The 17,159-nt window shown below is 54.1% G+C and overlaps 7 protein-coding genes across 7 annotated transcripts; 3 read left to right on the top strand and 4 right to left on the bottom strand.

The window, feature by feature from the left end:
- Window positions 1–40: 40 nt before the first annotated feature.
- Window positions 41–942, bottom strand: BO72DRAFT_262458 (uncharacterized protein). Its single transcript, XM_040940136.1, has one exon. It carries the CDS (start codon window positions 644–646, stop codon window positions 134–136), a length of 513 nt encoding a protein of 170 aa, XP_040804890.1. The 5' UTR covers window positions 647–942; the 3' UTR covers window positions 41–133.
- Window positions 943–1,710: 768 nt separating this feature from the next.
- On the top strand, window positions 1,711–3,889 carry BO72DRAFT_465794 (carboxylesterase; the record flags this gene model as incomplete). Its single annotated transcript, XM_040946736.1, has 5 exons — window positions 1,711–1,819; window positions 2,243–2,702; window positions 2,757–2,837; window positions 2,895–3,300; window positions 3,365–3,889. 5 exons carry the CDS (start codon window positions 1,711–1,713, stop codon window positions 3,887–3,889), a joined length of 1,581 nt encoding a protein of 526 aa, XP_040804889.1.
- A 1,428-nt stretch (window positions 3,890–5,317) lies between these two features.
- On the top strand, window positions 5,318–7,245 carry BO72DRAFT_465793 (adenosine deaminase family protein; the record flags this gene model as incomplete). The annotated part of the gene is made up of 4 exons (XM_040946735.1): window positions 5,318–5,474; window positions 5,529–6,401; window positions 6,451–6,968; window positions 7,030–7,245. The coding sequence occupies 4 exons, from the start codon at window positions 5,318–5,320 to the stop codon at window positions 7,243–7,245; spliced, it is 1,764 nt and encodes a 587-aa protein (XP_040804888.1).
- Window positions 7,246–9,159: 1,914 nt separating this feature from the next.
- On the top strand, window positions 9,160–11,128 carry BO72DRAFT_492863 (GATA-like domain-containing protein; the record flags this gene model as incomplete). Its single annotated transcript, XM_040948335.1, has 4 exons — window positions 9,160–9,268; window positions 9,340–9,515; window positions 9,571–10,342; window positions 10,392–11,128. The coding sequence occupies 4 exons, from the start codon at window positions 9,160–9,162 to the stop codon at window positions 11,126–11,128; spliced, it is 1,794 nt and encodes a 597-aa protein (XP_040804887.1).
- Window positions 11,129–11,519: 391 nt separating this feature from the next.
- On the bottom strand, window positions 11,520–12,166 carry BO72DRAFT_492862 (uncharacterized protein; the record flags this gene model as incomplete). Its single annotated transcript, XM_040948334.1, has 2 exons — window positions 11,520–11,533; window positions 11,641–12,166. 2 exons carry the CDS (start codon window positions 12,164–12,166, stop codon window positions 11,520–11,522), a joined length of 540 nt encoding a protein of 179 aa, XP_040804886.1.
- A 1,188-nt stretch (window positions 12,167–13,354) lies between these two features.
- On the bottom strand, window positions 13,355–15,417 carry BO72DRAFT_262289 (uncharacterized protein). The gene is made up of 2 exons (XM_040940135.1): window positions 14,496–15,417; window positions 13,355–14,441 (listed from the first exon to the last, which is right to left on the bottom strand). The coding sequence occupies exons 1-2, from the start codon at window positions 15,265–15,267 to the stop codon at window positions 13,510–13,512; spliced, it is 1,704 nt and encodes a 567-aa protein (XP_040804885.1). The 5' UTR covers window positions 15,268–15,417; the 3' UTR covers window positions 13,355–13,509.
- Window positions 15,418–16,323: 906 nt separating this feature from the next.
- BO72DRAFT_444873 (uncharacterized protein) lies at window positions 16,324–16,921 on the bottom strand. The gene has a single exon (XM_040943922.1). It carries the CDS (start codon window positions 16,820–16,822, stop codon window positions 16,580–16,582), a length of 243 nt encoding a protein of 80 aa, XP_040804884.1. The 5' UTR covers window positions 16,823–16,921; the 3' UTR covers window positions 16,324–16,579.
- Window positions 16,922–17,159: the final 238 nt, after the last annotated feature.

The raw sequence follows: 17,159 nt of genomic DNA, 5'->3' as shown, positions 1-17,159 counted from the left end.
GAGCTATGCAGTGGAAAGAAAAAAAAAAACTTAGGAAGAGGATGGAGCGAGGGATTTAAGTACGTGGGAAGAACGCAAGAAGGACTATCCCCTGAGGCAGCCTCCGGATACACGCAGCTGGCTGTTATCTTGCTTATGGGCTGATCCCCGCAAGTATCATCCCGCCCAGATTCAGACATCTCCCACCCCACGTCTGTCGGTACTTCGTCGGCTGACTTGGGTAGTAGTCATGGCTGACTTGCTTCCTGCAGCTCGGATTGGGTTTCGCTGAAACGGCAACGCGGAACACAAGTGTCCGGATTTTGAGAGCTGAGTCGTCATTTGGCCAGAGAGTGGGTTTGGGTGGGATGGGGGAAAGCAGAGTCAAGATACGTGCGTCCCCCCACGAGCAGTCGGCAAAGTGGCTAAACCGGCGAGAGTCCGGTGAGCAGAGAGGTTGAAGCGTCGGCTTCCTTCCAGTCATTGCCTGGCTGATTCGACATCTCCAGTTGTTTGTTCTCCGCAAAGAATGCACCCCAGAGTGGGGGAAGACCCAGAATTTTTCCGACGGGGAGCGCGGAGGTTGACCGAGGCCGGTATCCACTTCGCCATGGTCAGTTTGTGTCTGACTGTCTGACGGGGGACTGCGACATTTTGCAATGATCATAGGACGGTTGCGTTGGCATCCACATTATCCAGGGATCCGTCGTGGCCGTGGTCGACTAAAATTGTGAGCCATGAATCCATGATGAGCTCGGCCGACAATCCTTTGGACAAGTCGGCCCTCGACACACAATCCGGTGAGATCTGGTCTCGAATCGGGCCAGGTCAGCCTTGCAATTCGGCATCAGTTGAATGGGCAGTATCCGGGCAGCTGCTTAGATTTCCTGCATTGACCCGGTGGTGATTGGGCTTGCTGGGCTTGCTGGTTCCGAGTCTAACCACAGGGAGAAGGACGGCCCGAAAGGGAAAGCTTGCCAGGTTGCCAAGAGTGCTTAGCCAGGTTATGTCATCCGAGGTCCACGGTGCACTTAAGGATGTCTGAGAACACTTGGTGCGCTCCTCAGTCCTTTCACAGACACTCTCGCTTAAGCAGAAGTCGTCGCTCAACTCATGAAAAGATCATACCACCGGCCAACTGTGGGCCACCCGCCCTTCCAGGTTGTCACTAGAGCGGCATCCAAAGCCCCAACGACTCATCGACCTGTTTAAAATGCGTTATTGTTGTGCTGTCTGACAGCTTTTGCGTGATAAATCCATCATGGCATGGCAGATAGGGCGAGTCCGACCCGGTCTGGAAGATTGAAGATAAGGGCAATGAATTTGCGAGATAGAGCAATGCAAAGCAGGTACTCAGCAAGTCCCTGATCAAGCCAGATTGCTGACTGCCTGATGCCTCAATATGTAGAAAGAGATCCCAGCCTTGAAACATATATACGGTCTTGTGGTCGCTGAACACCCTCAAAAGCGCTGTAGTACTAGTGAGGCATTGATGCGCGGAAGCATTGTTTACTGTTTGCCATGATTTTCGCACCATCAGCTCAGGTCGCGAGGCCCATGCTCGTTGTCATGTCTTGGCCTGAGGGGGCGGGCAAAAGGTTCAGCCGGGATGAAGACAAGACCACACCATCAACCTCGGCTGCATAACTGGGCTTTGCATTCATCCAGATCAACATATTTCCCCGGCTCCCCCGGATTACCCCACAGCTACCAAAATTCTTACCCCCCCGAATGCACCCCGCGTTTTCTTTGTCGACCCCTTCCACTGTTCCTGAATCCCTGAAAGCAACCCTGGTTGTCTATCCCGTGTCGATGAATTCGTCGATACTTGTTGAAAGACGTATGGCTATTGCATGCCCGCCAAGTCAAGCACTGGACCTTCATCAGCGGCCAGCAGAGTGCCAAGAATGTGTACAAACACAGTCCTTACAAAGAATCGCCGCGAAAACCAATCGTCCCGTCCTAGCTTCTTATAGCTGACCGACAGTCCGAAAAACTTCGACGGGAGAACCCTTTCCCTGTTCCTCTTGATCTTCAACAGACCGTTTAACCCCAAGCGATGAAGGCCACGTTCAATCTCCCGGGTCCTTGGGCGGGGTTGCGCGAGTTGAGACATAAAAGGCCGCTGTCCCCCATCGTTCAATCCGTGATACCTATCCATCACACACCATCGTCATGGTTTTAGATACTCTTCGCGCAGCGGTGGGGCTCATCGCCTTACTGAACCTAGGCCCCGGGTCATCTGCATCCCCCATCTCACCAGGCTCAATCCTGGGAGAAGGACTTCTTGTCCAGACCTCCAGCGGCCCAGTTCAAGGCTTCGTCAACCTCACTACCCCCGATGTCCGTCAGTTCCTGGGGGTTCCATTTGCAGAGCCTCCCGTAGGGGATCTTCGGTTCGCCAAACCCGTACCGAAGCAGCCTAATGGCACGGTCAATGCTTTTGCACTCCCTGCCTCCTGCATGCAGCAGACGAGCAATAGCACGTCGATCTACACGGCGTATGAGACCGGGTTCCTGATCAGCGGAGGGGACTCGGAAGATTGCCTCTACCTCTCGATTTGGGCTCCATCGGTGGAGAAGATCCGCTCTCAGCAGCGCCCGTTGCCGGTGCTGCTTTATGTCCCTGGAGGAGGGTTCACGAGCGGAGGGCAGGCTTCCTTGTATAAGATCCCGGATAACTGGGTGCAGCGGACGCAGGCACATATCGTGGTTATTATGAAGTATATCTCCTCCTGTATGGTGGCATAATGCAGGACGCGGCTAATCAATCAAAGCTATCGTGTCAATGTCTTTGGATTCCCCAATGCTGAGGGACTGGAGAATCAGAATGCGGGACTGCTCGACCAGCGATTGGCGTACGTCACTTAAACCCTGCAATCATAATAGTCTGCGACAAAGCTGACGTGATATAGCGTGGAGTGGGTACACGACAATATCGCCAACTTTGGCGGAGACCCGGATCGAATCACGCTTTGGGGCCAGTCCGCCGGAGGAGGCAGTGTCTCGCTCTACACCTACTCCTACCCCAACGATCCCATCGTGGCCGCCATCTCTGCCGACTCTGGTGCCCCTGGCATCGTAAGCTTTTCGGATTACACCCACAGCAACTTCACCTTCTTGGCGGGTCTTGTCGGCTGCGGTGGATTGAACAGCTCCGCCGAGCTCAGCTGCGTGCGCAGAGTGCCCGCACGGACTCTGGAGACCGCCTTGTCCACATACTCCGGCACACCGTCCATCTCCTTCAAGCCCTCCGTAGACAACGTCACCGTCTTTGCCAACTGGACCCAACGGGCACTCGAAGGCAAGGTGGCTAAGATTGTGAGTGCTGCGTTGCCTCCTGTATCCCCCTCGTCATCTCTCCAGCTAACCCCGGCAAACCCAGCCCATGATCATCGGCAGCAACACCAACGAAGGCGCCGGTTTCGTCTCCTTCACGCCCGATGGCCCCGGCGCCGCAACACTCTTCCAGCTCACCGAATCCATCATCGCTTGCCCCGTGGCCCAGGAGGTCAAGAACCGCAACCTGGCCAACCTCCCCACCTACCGCTACCAGTACGCCGGCAACTTCTCCAACATCTCGCCCCTGCCATGGTTCGGCGCCTACCATAGCTCCGAGCTGCCGATGCTGTTCGGCACCCACTTCCAGTACCGGGGCCCCTCGACGCAGTTCGAGTGGGACGTCAGCTACGCGATGGAGGCGCTATGGCTGTCCTTCGCGGAGGATCCTGCCCGGGGTCCGGCCCGGCTGGCCATCGAGGGGGCGGCGGTGAACCCGAATAACCGGAGTCTATTCAATTGGCCCGAGTTTGAGCAGGGGTCGGACAATATGTTGTTGTTCGCGGAGGACGGGGTGCTGATGCAACTGGTCTCTTCGGAGCGAATTGATGGTAATTGTACGGGATTGTGACTTTTGTCTGTGAAAGTGAAAATGGGGATGCTGGAGACTAGATGGTTCAATCGGATGTCTCAATGAAACCATGACTTGAGGCGAGAGTTTCTTTCCATTACACGATCTCGGCCAAGCCGCTTGTGCAGCACTGTCAAAGTCAATGGCTGTTAAGGTTTGCCGTCTCCGTTGCGGTTCCCACGAGATGATACACGCGTCCTTGAGTGAGTGGTCATGGTAGGATTCGCGTGGCACTGTGCTGCGTGCACACTCAGAGCCTTAGGATTCCAGCGCGTACCGTAGCTAGTAAGTAGCCACATTTAATCGTTCTGTGCACAGCCGTGCCGTACGATGCTAATCCAGGGACCGCCCCATCTCGATTTCGATGCCGAACCCAGATGTAAAGCAGTGGATCAGAAGCAGGGCTGCATTGACGTAATCCGCGAGTAATCTGTAACTTATAGTCCGATCCGCCACAAACAGTCCACTTACTCCGTATTTATGAGTAAATTGACCGTGTGTGTTTCGAGAATGACTTCATCATCGTGTTTCAGGAAAAATGGGTAGGATTACTCCGTACTGCGTAGTCAGAAGTCATGGTTACTTCTTGTTGTTGTGATCCCCCGAGGAGTTGTCACGGGCATGCAGATCGATTGGGGGCTTGGGGCTTGGCGGGAGTTCCCTGATTTTCTTCCCCTCCTGGGAAGATCCGCTGCGTTCCCACAGTTGGTCCAGCCACTCGTTAGTCTCCAGGCATTCTAACCAGGGCCACCCAGGCTAAGCTAGGGTCCTGGTTCCCTAGTCCCTCTTCCCCCGTCCCTGATAGATTGGGCTCTGAACCATGGAAATTCCCAGCTGATTTAATTTGTCGTGGAAGTGGTGTCTTTTTTTCTGTTTCCGGATTTTTCTAAAGATTGATTTGGTTTGTTTTTGTTTTCTCTGCCATTGACGCGGTTGTTCTCCCTCTTTAACAAATCCACATGTCATTGGTGTCAGTTAGTGTTGTAAGGTGGACTAGTGGCTGCAGCTTGGCGATAGTTTACGCTGATAGCAGCGACAGCGAGCAGGAACGGACGGAGTCTAAAGTCCACCGGTTCCATTCCATCGCCAGGTTATCTTCTCAGGCCCACCGCCAAGGCTGAGTGGGATCGGAGCTCTCGCATGCATTGGATCCCTTGTCCCCATTGAAATTGGATCGAGGGCAGCTAGTCGTGTTTGCTGGTCCTGATTAGGTATATCTTAGATGAATTGCCCCCGCGCGTTGATTGCTACTGCTACTCCCCCGCCTCTCAGTAATCAATTGAACGCGGGAGTCAAAGGACATATAAGCTCTAGTGTGCTGCCTGTTGTTGCAGTGAGAGAAGAGTCATACGATTTTTGTTGTTCTGCTGACGGCCGTTTTCCCCGTGGCATTGGAAGTGACCCCCCTTCCACGTTCTCTCCCTCACCATGCATCTCTGCAAAACTCTGGTCGCCGCCCTTTCGGTCTCGGCTGTTTCCACTGCACTTGTGTTCGATGGAGAGCCGGACGTCAACAGCAGTGCGGTGCAGAAGCATCTTCAGGATCGGTCGGCATTGATCACCTTGGAGAAGCGACAGCGACAGGGTGCGTAGATCGGATCATCCTAAATCTTCTTGCCTCAGACTGACGCGGGCGCAGACCACGCCTTTCGACAAAACCTCTCTGCAGTCGCTCGACAGGCAGATGCCATTGTCGATGCGATCCGTCAATATGAGATTGACAGTTTCTGGAGGGTGCCCGGGACGGTGGAAGACGAGGACAAGGAAAGGTTCACGGGCGAGATGTTTCCCAAGGCCAAGCCGCTCATTCCCGACACGCAACTCTGGAAGATCGTGAAGCGGATGCCCAAGGGCGCTCTCCTGCATGCCCATCTGGCCTCGATGCTTCCGTATGAGATTCTACTCGACGCTGTCATGAAGACGGAGGGGATGGTCGTCACCGTGTCGCAGCCGGTCACGAATGAAATCGAACAGAAGAACGCGACCCTCACCTTCGCCCACGTCAACCACACAATTGCAGCCTCAGGGCCGGCAATTGATTCCACAGACTACGTACCCAACACTCAGCTCCCGGTCAAGTATGCCGCTCAATCATTCACCGGGGGAAGCCAAGCTTTCGCCAACTTCGTCTTGTCTAAGCTCGAGCTCCAGCCCGAGGATTCCATTAGGCATGACCTTGGCGTCGACCAGATTTGGAGGATCTTCCAAGCTGCCTTCACGCCGGCTGACAGTATGATGTCGTACGAGCCTATTTTACGGACATTCTACCAGCAGCTCTTTGCAGCTCTAATCGACGACGGCATCAACTGGGTTGAAATTCGTGCCAGCGCATCCTCGGGGATTCTAGTCCACCAAGGTGACGAAGATGCCGACCCAAATCTCGATGTGTACTGGCAGGTGATGGTGGAGGAACTGGACAAGTTCAAGCAGAGCGACAAAGGGAAGAATTTCTGGGGCGCCCGTGTCATCTGGTCGGACATCAGAAGCGAGGATCGTGCCTCGCTCACAAGCAGTAAGTGGGCCTGTCCCTTGTATCCGGAAAGGTGGGCTGACATGACCAGGCATGAAGGTTGCTCTCGGGAGAAAGGCCAAGTTCCCTGAACTTATTAGCGGATACGACTTGGTAGGCCAGGAAGATCTTGGTCGTCCTTTGTCCGATGTGGCCCCGGAGTTGGTCTGGTTCCGTGAACAAGCCGAGCGATTGAATCTCACGATTCCTTTCTTCTTCCATGCTGGAGAGACCCTTGGGGATGGTAACTCAACCGACTACAATCTGGTCGATGCGATCTTGTTCAACACTCGACGGATTGGCCACGGGTTCAGTCTGTACAAGCATCCTCAACTTATCGACGAGGTGATCACCAACTCAATCATGGTTGAAGTTTGTCCTATCTCGAATGAGGTTCTCCGCCTTGCGACCGATGTTCTGCATCACCCACTGCCTGCGATGGTTGCCCATGGCATTGCTACTGCCATCAGCAACGACGACCCCGCAATGCTTGGCCAGGATGCGGCCGGCCTAAGCTATGACTTTTATCAAACCATACAAGGGTTCGACAACATCGGACTTGCTGGACTGGTGAGTGTCAATTCCTGATACTCTTCTACCATTCTTATCTAACCAGCCACCGTGCAATTAGGGAGCCCTCGCTCAGAATAGTCTTCGATGGGCCAACTTCGAGGACCAGTCGGATGGAGATTGGGTTCGGGACATCGATCTTGGAGAACGTGGCACCGGCATCAAAGCGCAGTATATGCAAGTGTGGAACCAGCAATGGGAGGATTTCTGTCAATGGATTGTCAACGAGTATGGCAACGAGTGGCAGAACGCGACGATGGGGATGACTACAGCATGAGGTGTCAACAGATATGTGTATATATGTATGCGTGTCAGGTTGATGGAAATGAAAATCCATCTTGCTATCGCAATGTCATCGAAACATCAGTCGGGACCAGTACAACCGATGTCCTGAGTTCTCCAGTAGTGTACCCGAGATGCATTGAGCTTCTGGTGCCGACTCCAGTCTTCGCGACAAGTGATGTCTTTGTGTTGAATTTTTATCACGTGTCCGAATCTTGACTCAATTTGAGCACATCAAGAGAAAGAAGAGACAGGAGGGTCCTGACATATGAGAGGCGTTCAGTCGGTGACACCACATTGCACAGCACGTGGGTAGTATGGCCGACAAGCTGGACCATTTTGGGGAAGTTATTTGTCGGTGCTGCTTCGCGGGTAGTGGTTGATGCCCATAGGCTGGGTAATTGATAGGAGACCTCCGGTCCCAACCTTGTAGCATTCCAACGTGGAAGCCTCTGGACCTCGGCTTTCAGCACATTGGTAGGTGAGATCCAAGCAATGAGGCTGGCGGTGAGACATGGTGCATGGGATGAGCGATGATCGCTTGCCCCAACTCGGCTGGTATTGCCTGTGGTTGCCATGCCCCACCAGGCAAGAGCTTAGATGCACTGTGTAGCCTTTCCAAGTCCAGAAGTTGCACTGTGTAATCGGGAGGCAAGGACACTGCTTTTGCTGCTGCTTCTCCATAGGCGTGTAAAGTGCCCGATCCGCCCCAACCCGGGGAAATGGAGCAGATGGATGCAGCACAGCCACCGGGTGAATCTGCAGTTCCTCGTCTCCCCAGAATGTAGTGACCAGCAGCACAGTGATAGTGCGCGGGGAGGCGGTTTAGGAAAGAGTCTCGGAGTTTGTTTCACAGAGAATCTCGGAATCTTAGTAAGATACAGTCAGTCACTAACTAAGAAGAACGCCATGGTCACGGGGGAGGGGGCGTAAGAGTAAATTTGAGCCGAGCATATGACAAAGACAAGGAGATGAATCACTGATATCTGTCAGATTTGTTTTTTGTCGGCAAGCTCCGAGGGGCGAGCGGAAAAGGCAGCCAACCGGACTAGAGGGGAAGGGAGAAGGGGGAACCTTCGAAGAAAGGCGAGTCTTGCCTTCGCTAAGCGCTTGGGAAGTGGATGAGTGAGTGAGTAAATGACAGGTCAATCTGAACTGTCCGCCTCTTTTCGTTACGCTCCGACCCTTTCCCCCCAGGGCCCCCAGTGCCCCCCAGTGCCCCCCGGTTTTCGAGTTTCTTGCAGATGTTCTGCACACAAAACTGGGTTGGAGTCAGCCTGCAGTAAATCAGTGCCTGCAGGGCGATTGGAATGAGCAGTGGTCACCTGGACATAGAGCAGCAGGAAGCGAAGAAGAAGAAGAAGAAGAAGAAGAAGACAACAAGAAAGAAGAAAATGGAATAGGCGGCGGCGGCATCTGCGCCTGCTAATCCCGCCCATTTCTTACTTGTACTGTACAGTACAGTACTTCCCCACGTACCATTGACTTATCCTCAGTCCTTGAGTACAGGACGGACTTGGATTAAGGCTGCAGGCTGAAGATCTCCGGGGTTTCGTATGGCTTGCCCTTGCAGCTGATCCATCCATCGGTCTGGAAAGTGTTCCGACCATCCATTGATCTCCCAAACACAAACACAACCCCCTGTGTGTGAAGTGAGAGTGAGTGAATTGATGAATTAATGGGCTCCCTTCGGATTCGATTCCCTTCCCTTCCCCAATTCACCGCCACACGCAACACTGACAGCATCACCTGCTAACACTCGCGCACTTACCTCACTTACCTACCTCACTTACCTTCCCTCTGTTCCCCCGGCTCCCCTATTCCCCCATACTATGTAGCTTGTCTGCTTCAATCCTCTTGTCGTTGTCGTATCCGTCTTTTGGCGGGTTCAGCGGAGAGAAAGAAAACAATGGAGCTTCTTCCCAGAGGCTTGTTGTCGACAGCGACCAAGGAGGTTTCTGCAGACCTGAACGGAGCAGACTCAGTGGACGTCGCAGATGTTGCCCGTTTGTGGAGAGGTGAGCGTGGCCGCACCTTCTCTCTTCTGCGATAAATTGCACTGTGCTTACTCTATCCGGCTATGTTCTAGTCTACAGTGCCAACCCCTCAGTGCACAATGACGACAAAGGATACCGGCTTGAGAACTTCTTTTGGAGGATCTGGGGTAGCAAGCACCTGCTGCGATCTATGACTGGCTCCATGCTGGCCGACCTGTTTTCGAGGATCCCAGACCAGCGTTCGATTTCCCTATCCGAGCTGCACAAGGTATGGTCCCTGACACTGCCTGTACAGATATTTCTCTGGGTCTAACCTTCCTCAGGCCCACAAGAGAGCAGCCCAGGCAGACAAGCCACGCAAGCCCAGCAGTGGCAGCGGCAGGCCACTTCCGCCCATTCTGAAGAAGCCAAGTAGCAGTCACTCCTCCCACGGAGAAACACACAAGACTACCCGTATTCTGCTCACTGGCCTGGACGGTCAGAGCACCACCCGCAAACCCTCTAATACACCCACGCCCATTCCTACCACTCCATTGATCGTACCAGAGCCTGCCACTAGAGCTCCGCAGAAGAAAGCTTTTGTTGTGGCCGCGAAAGCGAGAGGAGCCAAACGTCGACCAGTGATCATGCGTCGCAAGTCGTCCCAGCACTCCACCGGTACCACGGGCAGTTCTAATCAGGACCCTGCTCCACTGATGACGGGTTACCCCGAAACTCGCCCAGTGCTGATGCGGCGCAAATCCTCTCAGCAATCGTCTGGCACCACCAGCAGTTCAGTCTTCGAGGAGACTCCGCCGGAATCTACCCCACTGGATGCTGAAGACCTTCGCGGACCTGCACTCAAGCCACGCGGGTCGTCTCGACTTTCCTCTGGTACTAGTGGTGATTCTGCTCGCATCTTGACTCCGCAAGACGACTCCATTCCTGAGAGTGTGAGACCTGTTGGATCTCAGAAGTCGATACAGCGTGATTCCTCTCAGCCGGTGTTGGAAACTATTGGCGTCTCTGTCGTTCCAGAGTCGGCCGCACTGACCGTCGACCATTCTCAGATTGAATCCAAGGAGAATGAGATCAAGGTGTCCGAGACTGTGGAAGGTAGGCAGTGACTTGCTAGCATAGGAACGGGTTCTGATTCTTTCTCAAGAGGTTGCTATATCCCCTAAGGATACAAACCAAGAGCTGTGTGAAAGCATTAAATCGCAGTCAGAGACACCTGATACAGCTGCCACTCAGCCAGAAGAGCAGTTCAAGTCGGGCAGTCTGCCGGCAACATTCCTTGAAGATTTGAGGGAGCTGCTCAACCCGGACAGTGCACCTAGAGCTCCTTCACCACCACCGCGAAAGCGTCCGTGGGGCGACTTCCTGGTCAAGCCACCCACACCAAAGCCGAACTTCTTCGTGCCAAGCGCTATTCGCCGCTATGACTACCGACACCTGGAGCCCGAGAACTACCAGCCGTCTACGGCCAAGCTGGTCAACAAGAACTTTCGGCAACGGTTCTCGGACAGTGTCCGCCAGGAGCACTTCCCTGCGTCGTCTGTGGGGGTTTCCGGCTTCAGGTCGCTGTCCGCGCCAGCACCCCCAGACCCGATGCAAGCAGCATCTAGTGGGATACTCACCAACACGAACCTGTCTCCTCAGTTTGAGAGCTCACATGGCACTGTATCGACAGCCCCGACCTCTGGCGTGACTATGGAGACCATATCGGACGATGAGATTTCCGTGCACTCTGATGTCGAGGACGATAGCGCCGAGGAGGACGAGAAACCGGCTTTGCTGACTCCGTTCTCGTTGCCTCCCAGCCGCAGCGGAATCAGCATGATGCTGGAGCAGAGCCGCGGGAGATCTGGGCGGCGCCGTCCTGAGAATACCGAGGCCTAATTGCCAGGAGGTGTTGCAGGAGGATGTTGATAATACGAAGTCACGGGAAACGATCACGATGTATGCAGCGGCATTTCTAAATGATAGATATGGCTTGCTTGTACTTGAGAGATAGAAGAAAAAATAAAACATGCTGCTTGACAATCATAAAACATCGACACCGTAAACACTGTAGAGCCCTTCATTAAGCCACCGGTTTTCCCACCCGACCCTGTCTCAGCTTTCCCAGACTTCTTCTTCCCTCCTCCCTTGCCTCCATCCACCCCCCAACCCAAACCCTCCTCCCTTTCACCCTGTCTCCAACCCCCATAACCACCCAAGAAGAAGAGATCAAACCATGCCCCCCTCCTCAACCCCCTTCTCCACCTCCACCCCCACCCCCTCCCCCTCTTCAGAAGTTCTCCTCTGATTCCCCCACCACCTCACCCCGGTCCAACAAGCGGACCCCACCCAGAGCCCCAAATTCACCAAATCCACCCAAACCGCATGCCGCATGCGCCTGGTCTCCCCACTCTCCGTCGCCGACTTGCGGCCCAGATACTCACTCCCAAAGATCCCAAACAGCGTCAACCACACCACACACAGCACCACCTCCCACACAAACAGGGGCAGCTGCCAGCTCGCCCGCCGCGCCACGGGCACCCGCGTCTTCAGGATGTACTGCATCAGCACGATGTAGGCGATCGCGGTGCCGCAGCCCAGCAGGGCCGTCACGATCGCGTACACCCATTTCGCGCCGGCGGTGGCCGTCGGGCTCGAGTCGTGGATGGTGTGGATGTGGTGCGCGTAGAGGGCCAGCGTGGTCAGCCCGAAGACGAGCTGGCAGATGTGCAGGCAGAGGTTGAGGTAGTGTTTGGGTTTGCTGCGGCGGAGGTGTGGAGGGATGTTGTTCGTGGTTATGGTGGTGGTGGTGCCGGTTTTGTTGGAGGTGGACATCGGAAAGGAAGAGGAAGGGTCGTAGGTGCCGTTCTTTTTGGCCTTGTGGGTCTTGTGGGCTTTGAAGCCGAATTTGAAGAGGCGGAGGAGGAGGAACCACATTTTTTTTTTGGTGTGGTGGGTTTGGGTTGCTGCGTGGGGGCGATTGTGGTTGTTGTTGTGGTGGTGGTGGTGGTGGTGGTTGTGTGTAGTGTGTGGTGTTGTATGCGCCGGCGCAGGACAACTTTGATATCTTGGGATCTAGATCTGGATGTATGTATGTGTATATGCTGACGCAGATCTATGTAGACGAGAAGAAGGAGAAAGATCAAGGAAAGAAGGGCGCTGCCTCGGGTATATGTCTGGTATATGCAGAAGGATAGTCTCGAGAGGTAGGTACACCACAGAATGAAGTGTTAAGAAGTGTCAACAGAATGGAGTGTTAATCAGTCTCAATATGCAGACTCAAGCTTATGTAGAGAAGAATGTTAATGACCGACCAACAGAACACAGAAAGAACAATGAGTGAAAGAACGTTGCTGGCTTGCTTGCTGAACAATCCCCTTCACCTCGCCATTCACCTCTTTATATCCTTCCACGGCTCCCAGACCACCCACCCTCAACAGCTATTTTTATCTTCTTCAGGAACCCTCCCTCCCTCTCCAGATTGAAACACTATAGCGTGAGTTGACCAGGTAGACCTTGCATCAGCAAACGCGCGCGAAGAGAACCTTGAAGTCAGCCACTGCCACTGCGGGAATCCGATGGGTTCTGCACACTCCTACGGCCCGTTTCAGATCGACAGGCGGCGCTTACAGTAGTACCTAGTAGGTAAGGTACTAGGTAGTAGACACTCCCCACTACCCAAATGGTTGGTGCACACAAAGCGCCCGCCTTAGCAGTCGGTGGCTGGATTCCAATCGATCCTCGCTTGGCGATTAACTACAAAAGTTCGAAACCTTTCAGCTTCCAGGGTTAACCGCCTGCCTCCCTTGCAAGGCTTCTTTGTTCATCTCATTCATCTCGATCTTCTCCCTAACACAACTGCTAACTGCTACCTAGACAGCATATACACCAGACAGCTGCTACTAAACCAGGTTAACCTGCCAGACCTGCCAAACCTCACATCTCCACATGCCATCAGACCTCATTACTGATAGTCAATCAACCAAACCTTATTCCTATGCAACTATGCAACCCAGTTCATCCCCCATCCTTCCAATATGTATCAATGTTGAAACACAATGCCAATTGGACCAGAAACCATGCATGACGCTGACGTGACATTCATCGACCAGAGCGGGGATTCATTCCATGCAAAACAAGACAAAATAAAACAAGGCTAACAATCAATCATGCAGAACAAAAACAAAACAAACCATTAAACATCAAGAGACAACGACTCAAAACCGAACAATCGCAATGGCGGCTCACTGGTCACATACCCGAGCGCCATCGCTTCTTTGTCAGGGCGGCCGCGTCTCTCCGTCAACAACCCCTTTAGCGCCCGACCCCGTCGCCGCCACTTTTGGTGCATTACTCGGTGGCATGGCGCCCTTGGCACTGGTCGGTGGAGCTAAAGGTGGTGGTGCTGGTGGGCTTGAGTCCGCCTCTTCCTCATGCTCATTGCTCCCATACTCATCCTCATGGGTTCCAGCCTCGCCTCCCATCGAAGAGTGGTCCACAGATGCGCGATCGTATCCATGATCATAGGTTGCCGGCTGAGCTGCCGCCTGCTTAGTGGCATTCTTGGTCGCCTTCTTGCCCTTCCGACCTTTCATCTTGGCTTTCTCAAGCAGCCGCTTCTTCTCTGCCAGTCGCTTGCGCTCCTTACGATCCTTGATTTCGTATTGCCGAATGAGGGCCTCCGGTGGGCGTCCAAAGATACTCTCGTACTCACAGAACTCACAGATCCAGATGTCCTCAATGCTTGGGGGATGGTGGAGATTTGCGTACTGCTGCTGGATTTTGCGTTGACGCGCAGCCAGGGCATAGATGCTCCCTGGCGATCGCTTTTTCTTCCTGGCTGCCGGGGCTTCACCCGTGCCCGCTTGTGGTTGCTGTGCTTGGTGCTGAGATTCTTGCGTGTTGGGTTGAGCGGCCATGTGGGGGCTCGTTTGTGTTCCCTGAGAGGGACCCCTCAGGTTCGGTGCGGCAGCGGGGAGAGACAAGGGTGAGCGGCGGTGTGAGGGATACGAAGTCTGGGGTTGGAGCGCCATGTCTCTCGAGGAATCGGATTCACACGTGAACGTGAATTGTGTCTTAGTAGGCGTGGGAGTTTGTTGCTCTAGCATGCTGGCATGCTTGGGACCGGTAGGGGGAGGGGCAAACGCGGACGCGGCAGCATTGGCAATGGCCGTTGAGATGATACCCTGGTCAGGCTTCTCGGACGAGTCACCTGAAGAACAAATAAGCAAAGGTCTGGTCGACCGGGAGACGGATGGTTGCGTACCTGCAGGCCCAGGGGAGGACAACAAACCGTCACGTCGGCTTGGGGTCCGAGGCCAACTGATCGGTGAATGAAGCGAGAAAGAGTTTCGCCCTGTGCTGCGATGCGGCTGACGACCGAGACGACCTCTGCCGGCCCCGGACATGCCACTGGAGATCGGAGACGCGGGGCTCCCGGTGCCGTAGAATGTACTCACATGGCTGCTTTCACTGGCCGAGGAGGGTTGGACCGAGCTGGCCAGCCCCATGGTGGAAAATTCGGGAGAAAGGGTGGAATGGTGGCTCCCGAGGCTGCCTGGAGTCGGGATCTTGCGTTTCTTTTTGTTGTTAGTGTTCTCAAACGCGTCGTACCCATCAGGACCCGCCGAGGACGACTTGACGGGCGCCCGGTCCCCGTTGGTGGGGACGGCCTGGGGTTGTGCACTGAAGGCCGACGGGGACAGAGAGGACCCTCGAAAACCGGCACTTCGTCGAACAACTACAGGCCCGTCCTCATCGCCGCTCTCCAGCTCTATTCCGTTCTCGTAATGGAGGTGGTCACGCTCGGGGCTCTGATCACGACCTTCACTCTGTTGCACGTACACCTTCGTGTCATTTACAAGATCCGCGCCATCCACCGGGGTCCCATAGAAAAGTTGTGTTGCCGGGGCCGGAGGGAAGAGGATCGAGTCGGCCGCTTCGGAGGACAGGCGAGAGCGAAGGGTACGCCTAGGGAGAGGACGAATTAAACGATCCGGGTAGACAGGAGACGGTGTATCAGGAGCCGCATTGAACATCCCATCTGCGGGTGAACAGTATCAGCAACCCAGCAGCCAGCAGACCCTCCAACCTTCCTCCTATGTGGCCCGCCTCGGGGGCAATTTCCATTATTTGTACGCACCAAGAACGCCAGGCGTTCCTTCTCCCGAGGAACAGATATCGTTGGTAAAAGACATACTCAACGTAGCAGTCATGCTGCAAGATTCTCGACTCGCTTCAACCACAGTCACGGCCGAGACGCCGTTTTGATTCTCCGAACAACCAACCCCAACGATATCGCCCGCGGTGTCTTCTTGTCCCAGCTTTTTTTGGGTGATGCTAATGGTCTGCCGCCAAAGGCCCTCCGAAAAGGTTGATTTCGTCTGACCGACAGGGAAACGGCGATTTATGAGGGAGGGTGGGGAGGAGGAAGAAGAAGAAGAACGGCGGGTTGTTCGTAAACCGGCACTGATTTGGCACCCACACTTAGTTGTCATGTTTCCCCTACGTTGGCAAACGGAACCACACGATGTTTGACCAGACCGCTGCCCAAGCGTGCATCCAAGGTGTCCATTTCCACCAGACCTCAACCGCCAGGGCAAGTGCGAAAGAAAATGCCGAATGAGCGTAAGGGACTCACATTGTTGACCATGCACCGGGACCGCTCATGCAGACTTTGACTCAGCCCGAGGTGTCGGTAGGGACAGACCACTGCAAGAAACGAGACCAACGTAACCCCGGACCTGGAGATTAACTCGGAGGGAGGGATAGGAATGTATTGAAAGACCCCAGCCAGACAAGTGAGGGCCGAATTATATGGGGGTGAACTAAATCTGGGGAGGAAGAAGAGGGGGGAGAGGGGGGAAAAGACATTAAGGTATAGGGGACGAAGAAGGCGGAGGGGTGGTGGAATCGAATCGTCGGTCGATAATTATTATGAATGACCAATAAGTAATCCGCTTTCCCTTTCTAGAGGAGCTGCGGGTACCTCAGGTAGTAGTGAATGCCTGAGGCATGAGAGCTCCAGGCTGTCAAGAGCTAGGCCATTTTTAGTGATGGCCCCACCCGACCAAAGACTCAACTAAACCCAGTCCCAGCACTTTTCTTGCTTCGTCATCTCACCTGGCACCAACTTGGCTCAGCCGGCTCGCTCGATATACACTGGACTGGCCTGGTACCTCCTCGTGCTTTTATCCTACGCAACTTTGTCGGATATGAAATTCACCCCAAGCGAAGGAATACTCGAGTATTCCCGAGTCCTGGACCATCCTTGCGATCTCTATCGACCCGTACTAGCATAGCCAGACAGTCGCGGTGCCGATTACCCAGCTTCAAGCGAACGGTCACACATTACTTGCCGCTTGCCCACAAACTGACATAGCCACCTGCTCCCTCACCTACGATCTTTTGAGACCCTGATTCCTCACAAAACATATACCCGATTTGATGGATATCTGGGGGATTAGGACAGGTCGAGTAGTGGGCAGCGAGGAGGCAGCGATGCAAGTGTTGTCCGGAAGAGGATTGTCTGACATCTCGGTTGAATGGGAATGTAGTCATGCCAGTTTGACTGTGGGATGAATGATAGCTCATTGTAAAATGCCGTGCTTAGAGGCTTGCAGCGTACGTATCATCCAGATTATCCCCCACTCATTATTTTGTCGAGCAGTAGAAACCCTGTATCTGTACTCCGTAGGATATCTTGCAACGTTTGGAACACGGAAAGAGAGAGACAGAATGATGGACCAGGCATCTCGTCATCAGGAGATGTTGGTGACAGAGGTGCATGGAAGGTAAGCGGGGTTCCAGGACACTGGAATGAGTGCTTTCGTCGCATTCCTCCCCGAGCACCTGATGTGCAAGAACAAGACGAAAGAGAAGAAGCTGCGGGGAGAGGAGGGGAAAGTGAGAGCTAAGATCGGAATTGAAG

The sequence above is a fragment of the Aspergillus fijiensis genome (genome assembly GCF_003184825.1).
Source record: "Aspergillus fijiensis CBS 313.89 unplaced genomic scaffold BO72scaffold_7, whole genome shotgun sequence".
Classification (NCBI taxonomy): domain Eukaryota; kingdom Fungi; phylum Ascomycota; class Eurotiomycetes; order Eurotiales; family Aspergillaceae; genus Aspergillus; species Aspergillus fijiensis.
Note: the sequence above shows the minus strand (reverse complement) of the source record. Positions and strands in the feature narration are given on the sequence as shown.

Bases quoted from the DNA above. Each gene is read 5' to 3' on its own strand.
- BO72DRAFT_262458 (XM_040940136.1), bottom strand. From the start codon at position 646: ATGATCATTGCAAAATGTCGCAGTCCCCCGTCAGACAGTCAGACACAA.
- BO72DRAFT_262289 (XM_040940135.1), bottom strand. From the start codon at position 15,267: ATGTTCAATGCGGCTCCTGATACACCGTCTCCTGTCTACCCGGATCGT. The intron at 14,442-14,495 runs GTACGCAACCAT...TTTGTTCTTCAG, and splicing joins GTCCTCCCCTGGGCCTGCAG to GTGACTCGTCCGAGAAGCCT.
- BO72DRAFT_444873 (XM_040943922.1), bottom strand. From the start codon at position 16,822: ATGAGCTATCATTCATCCCACAGTCAAACTGGCATGACTACATTCCCA.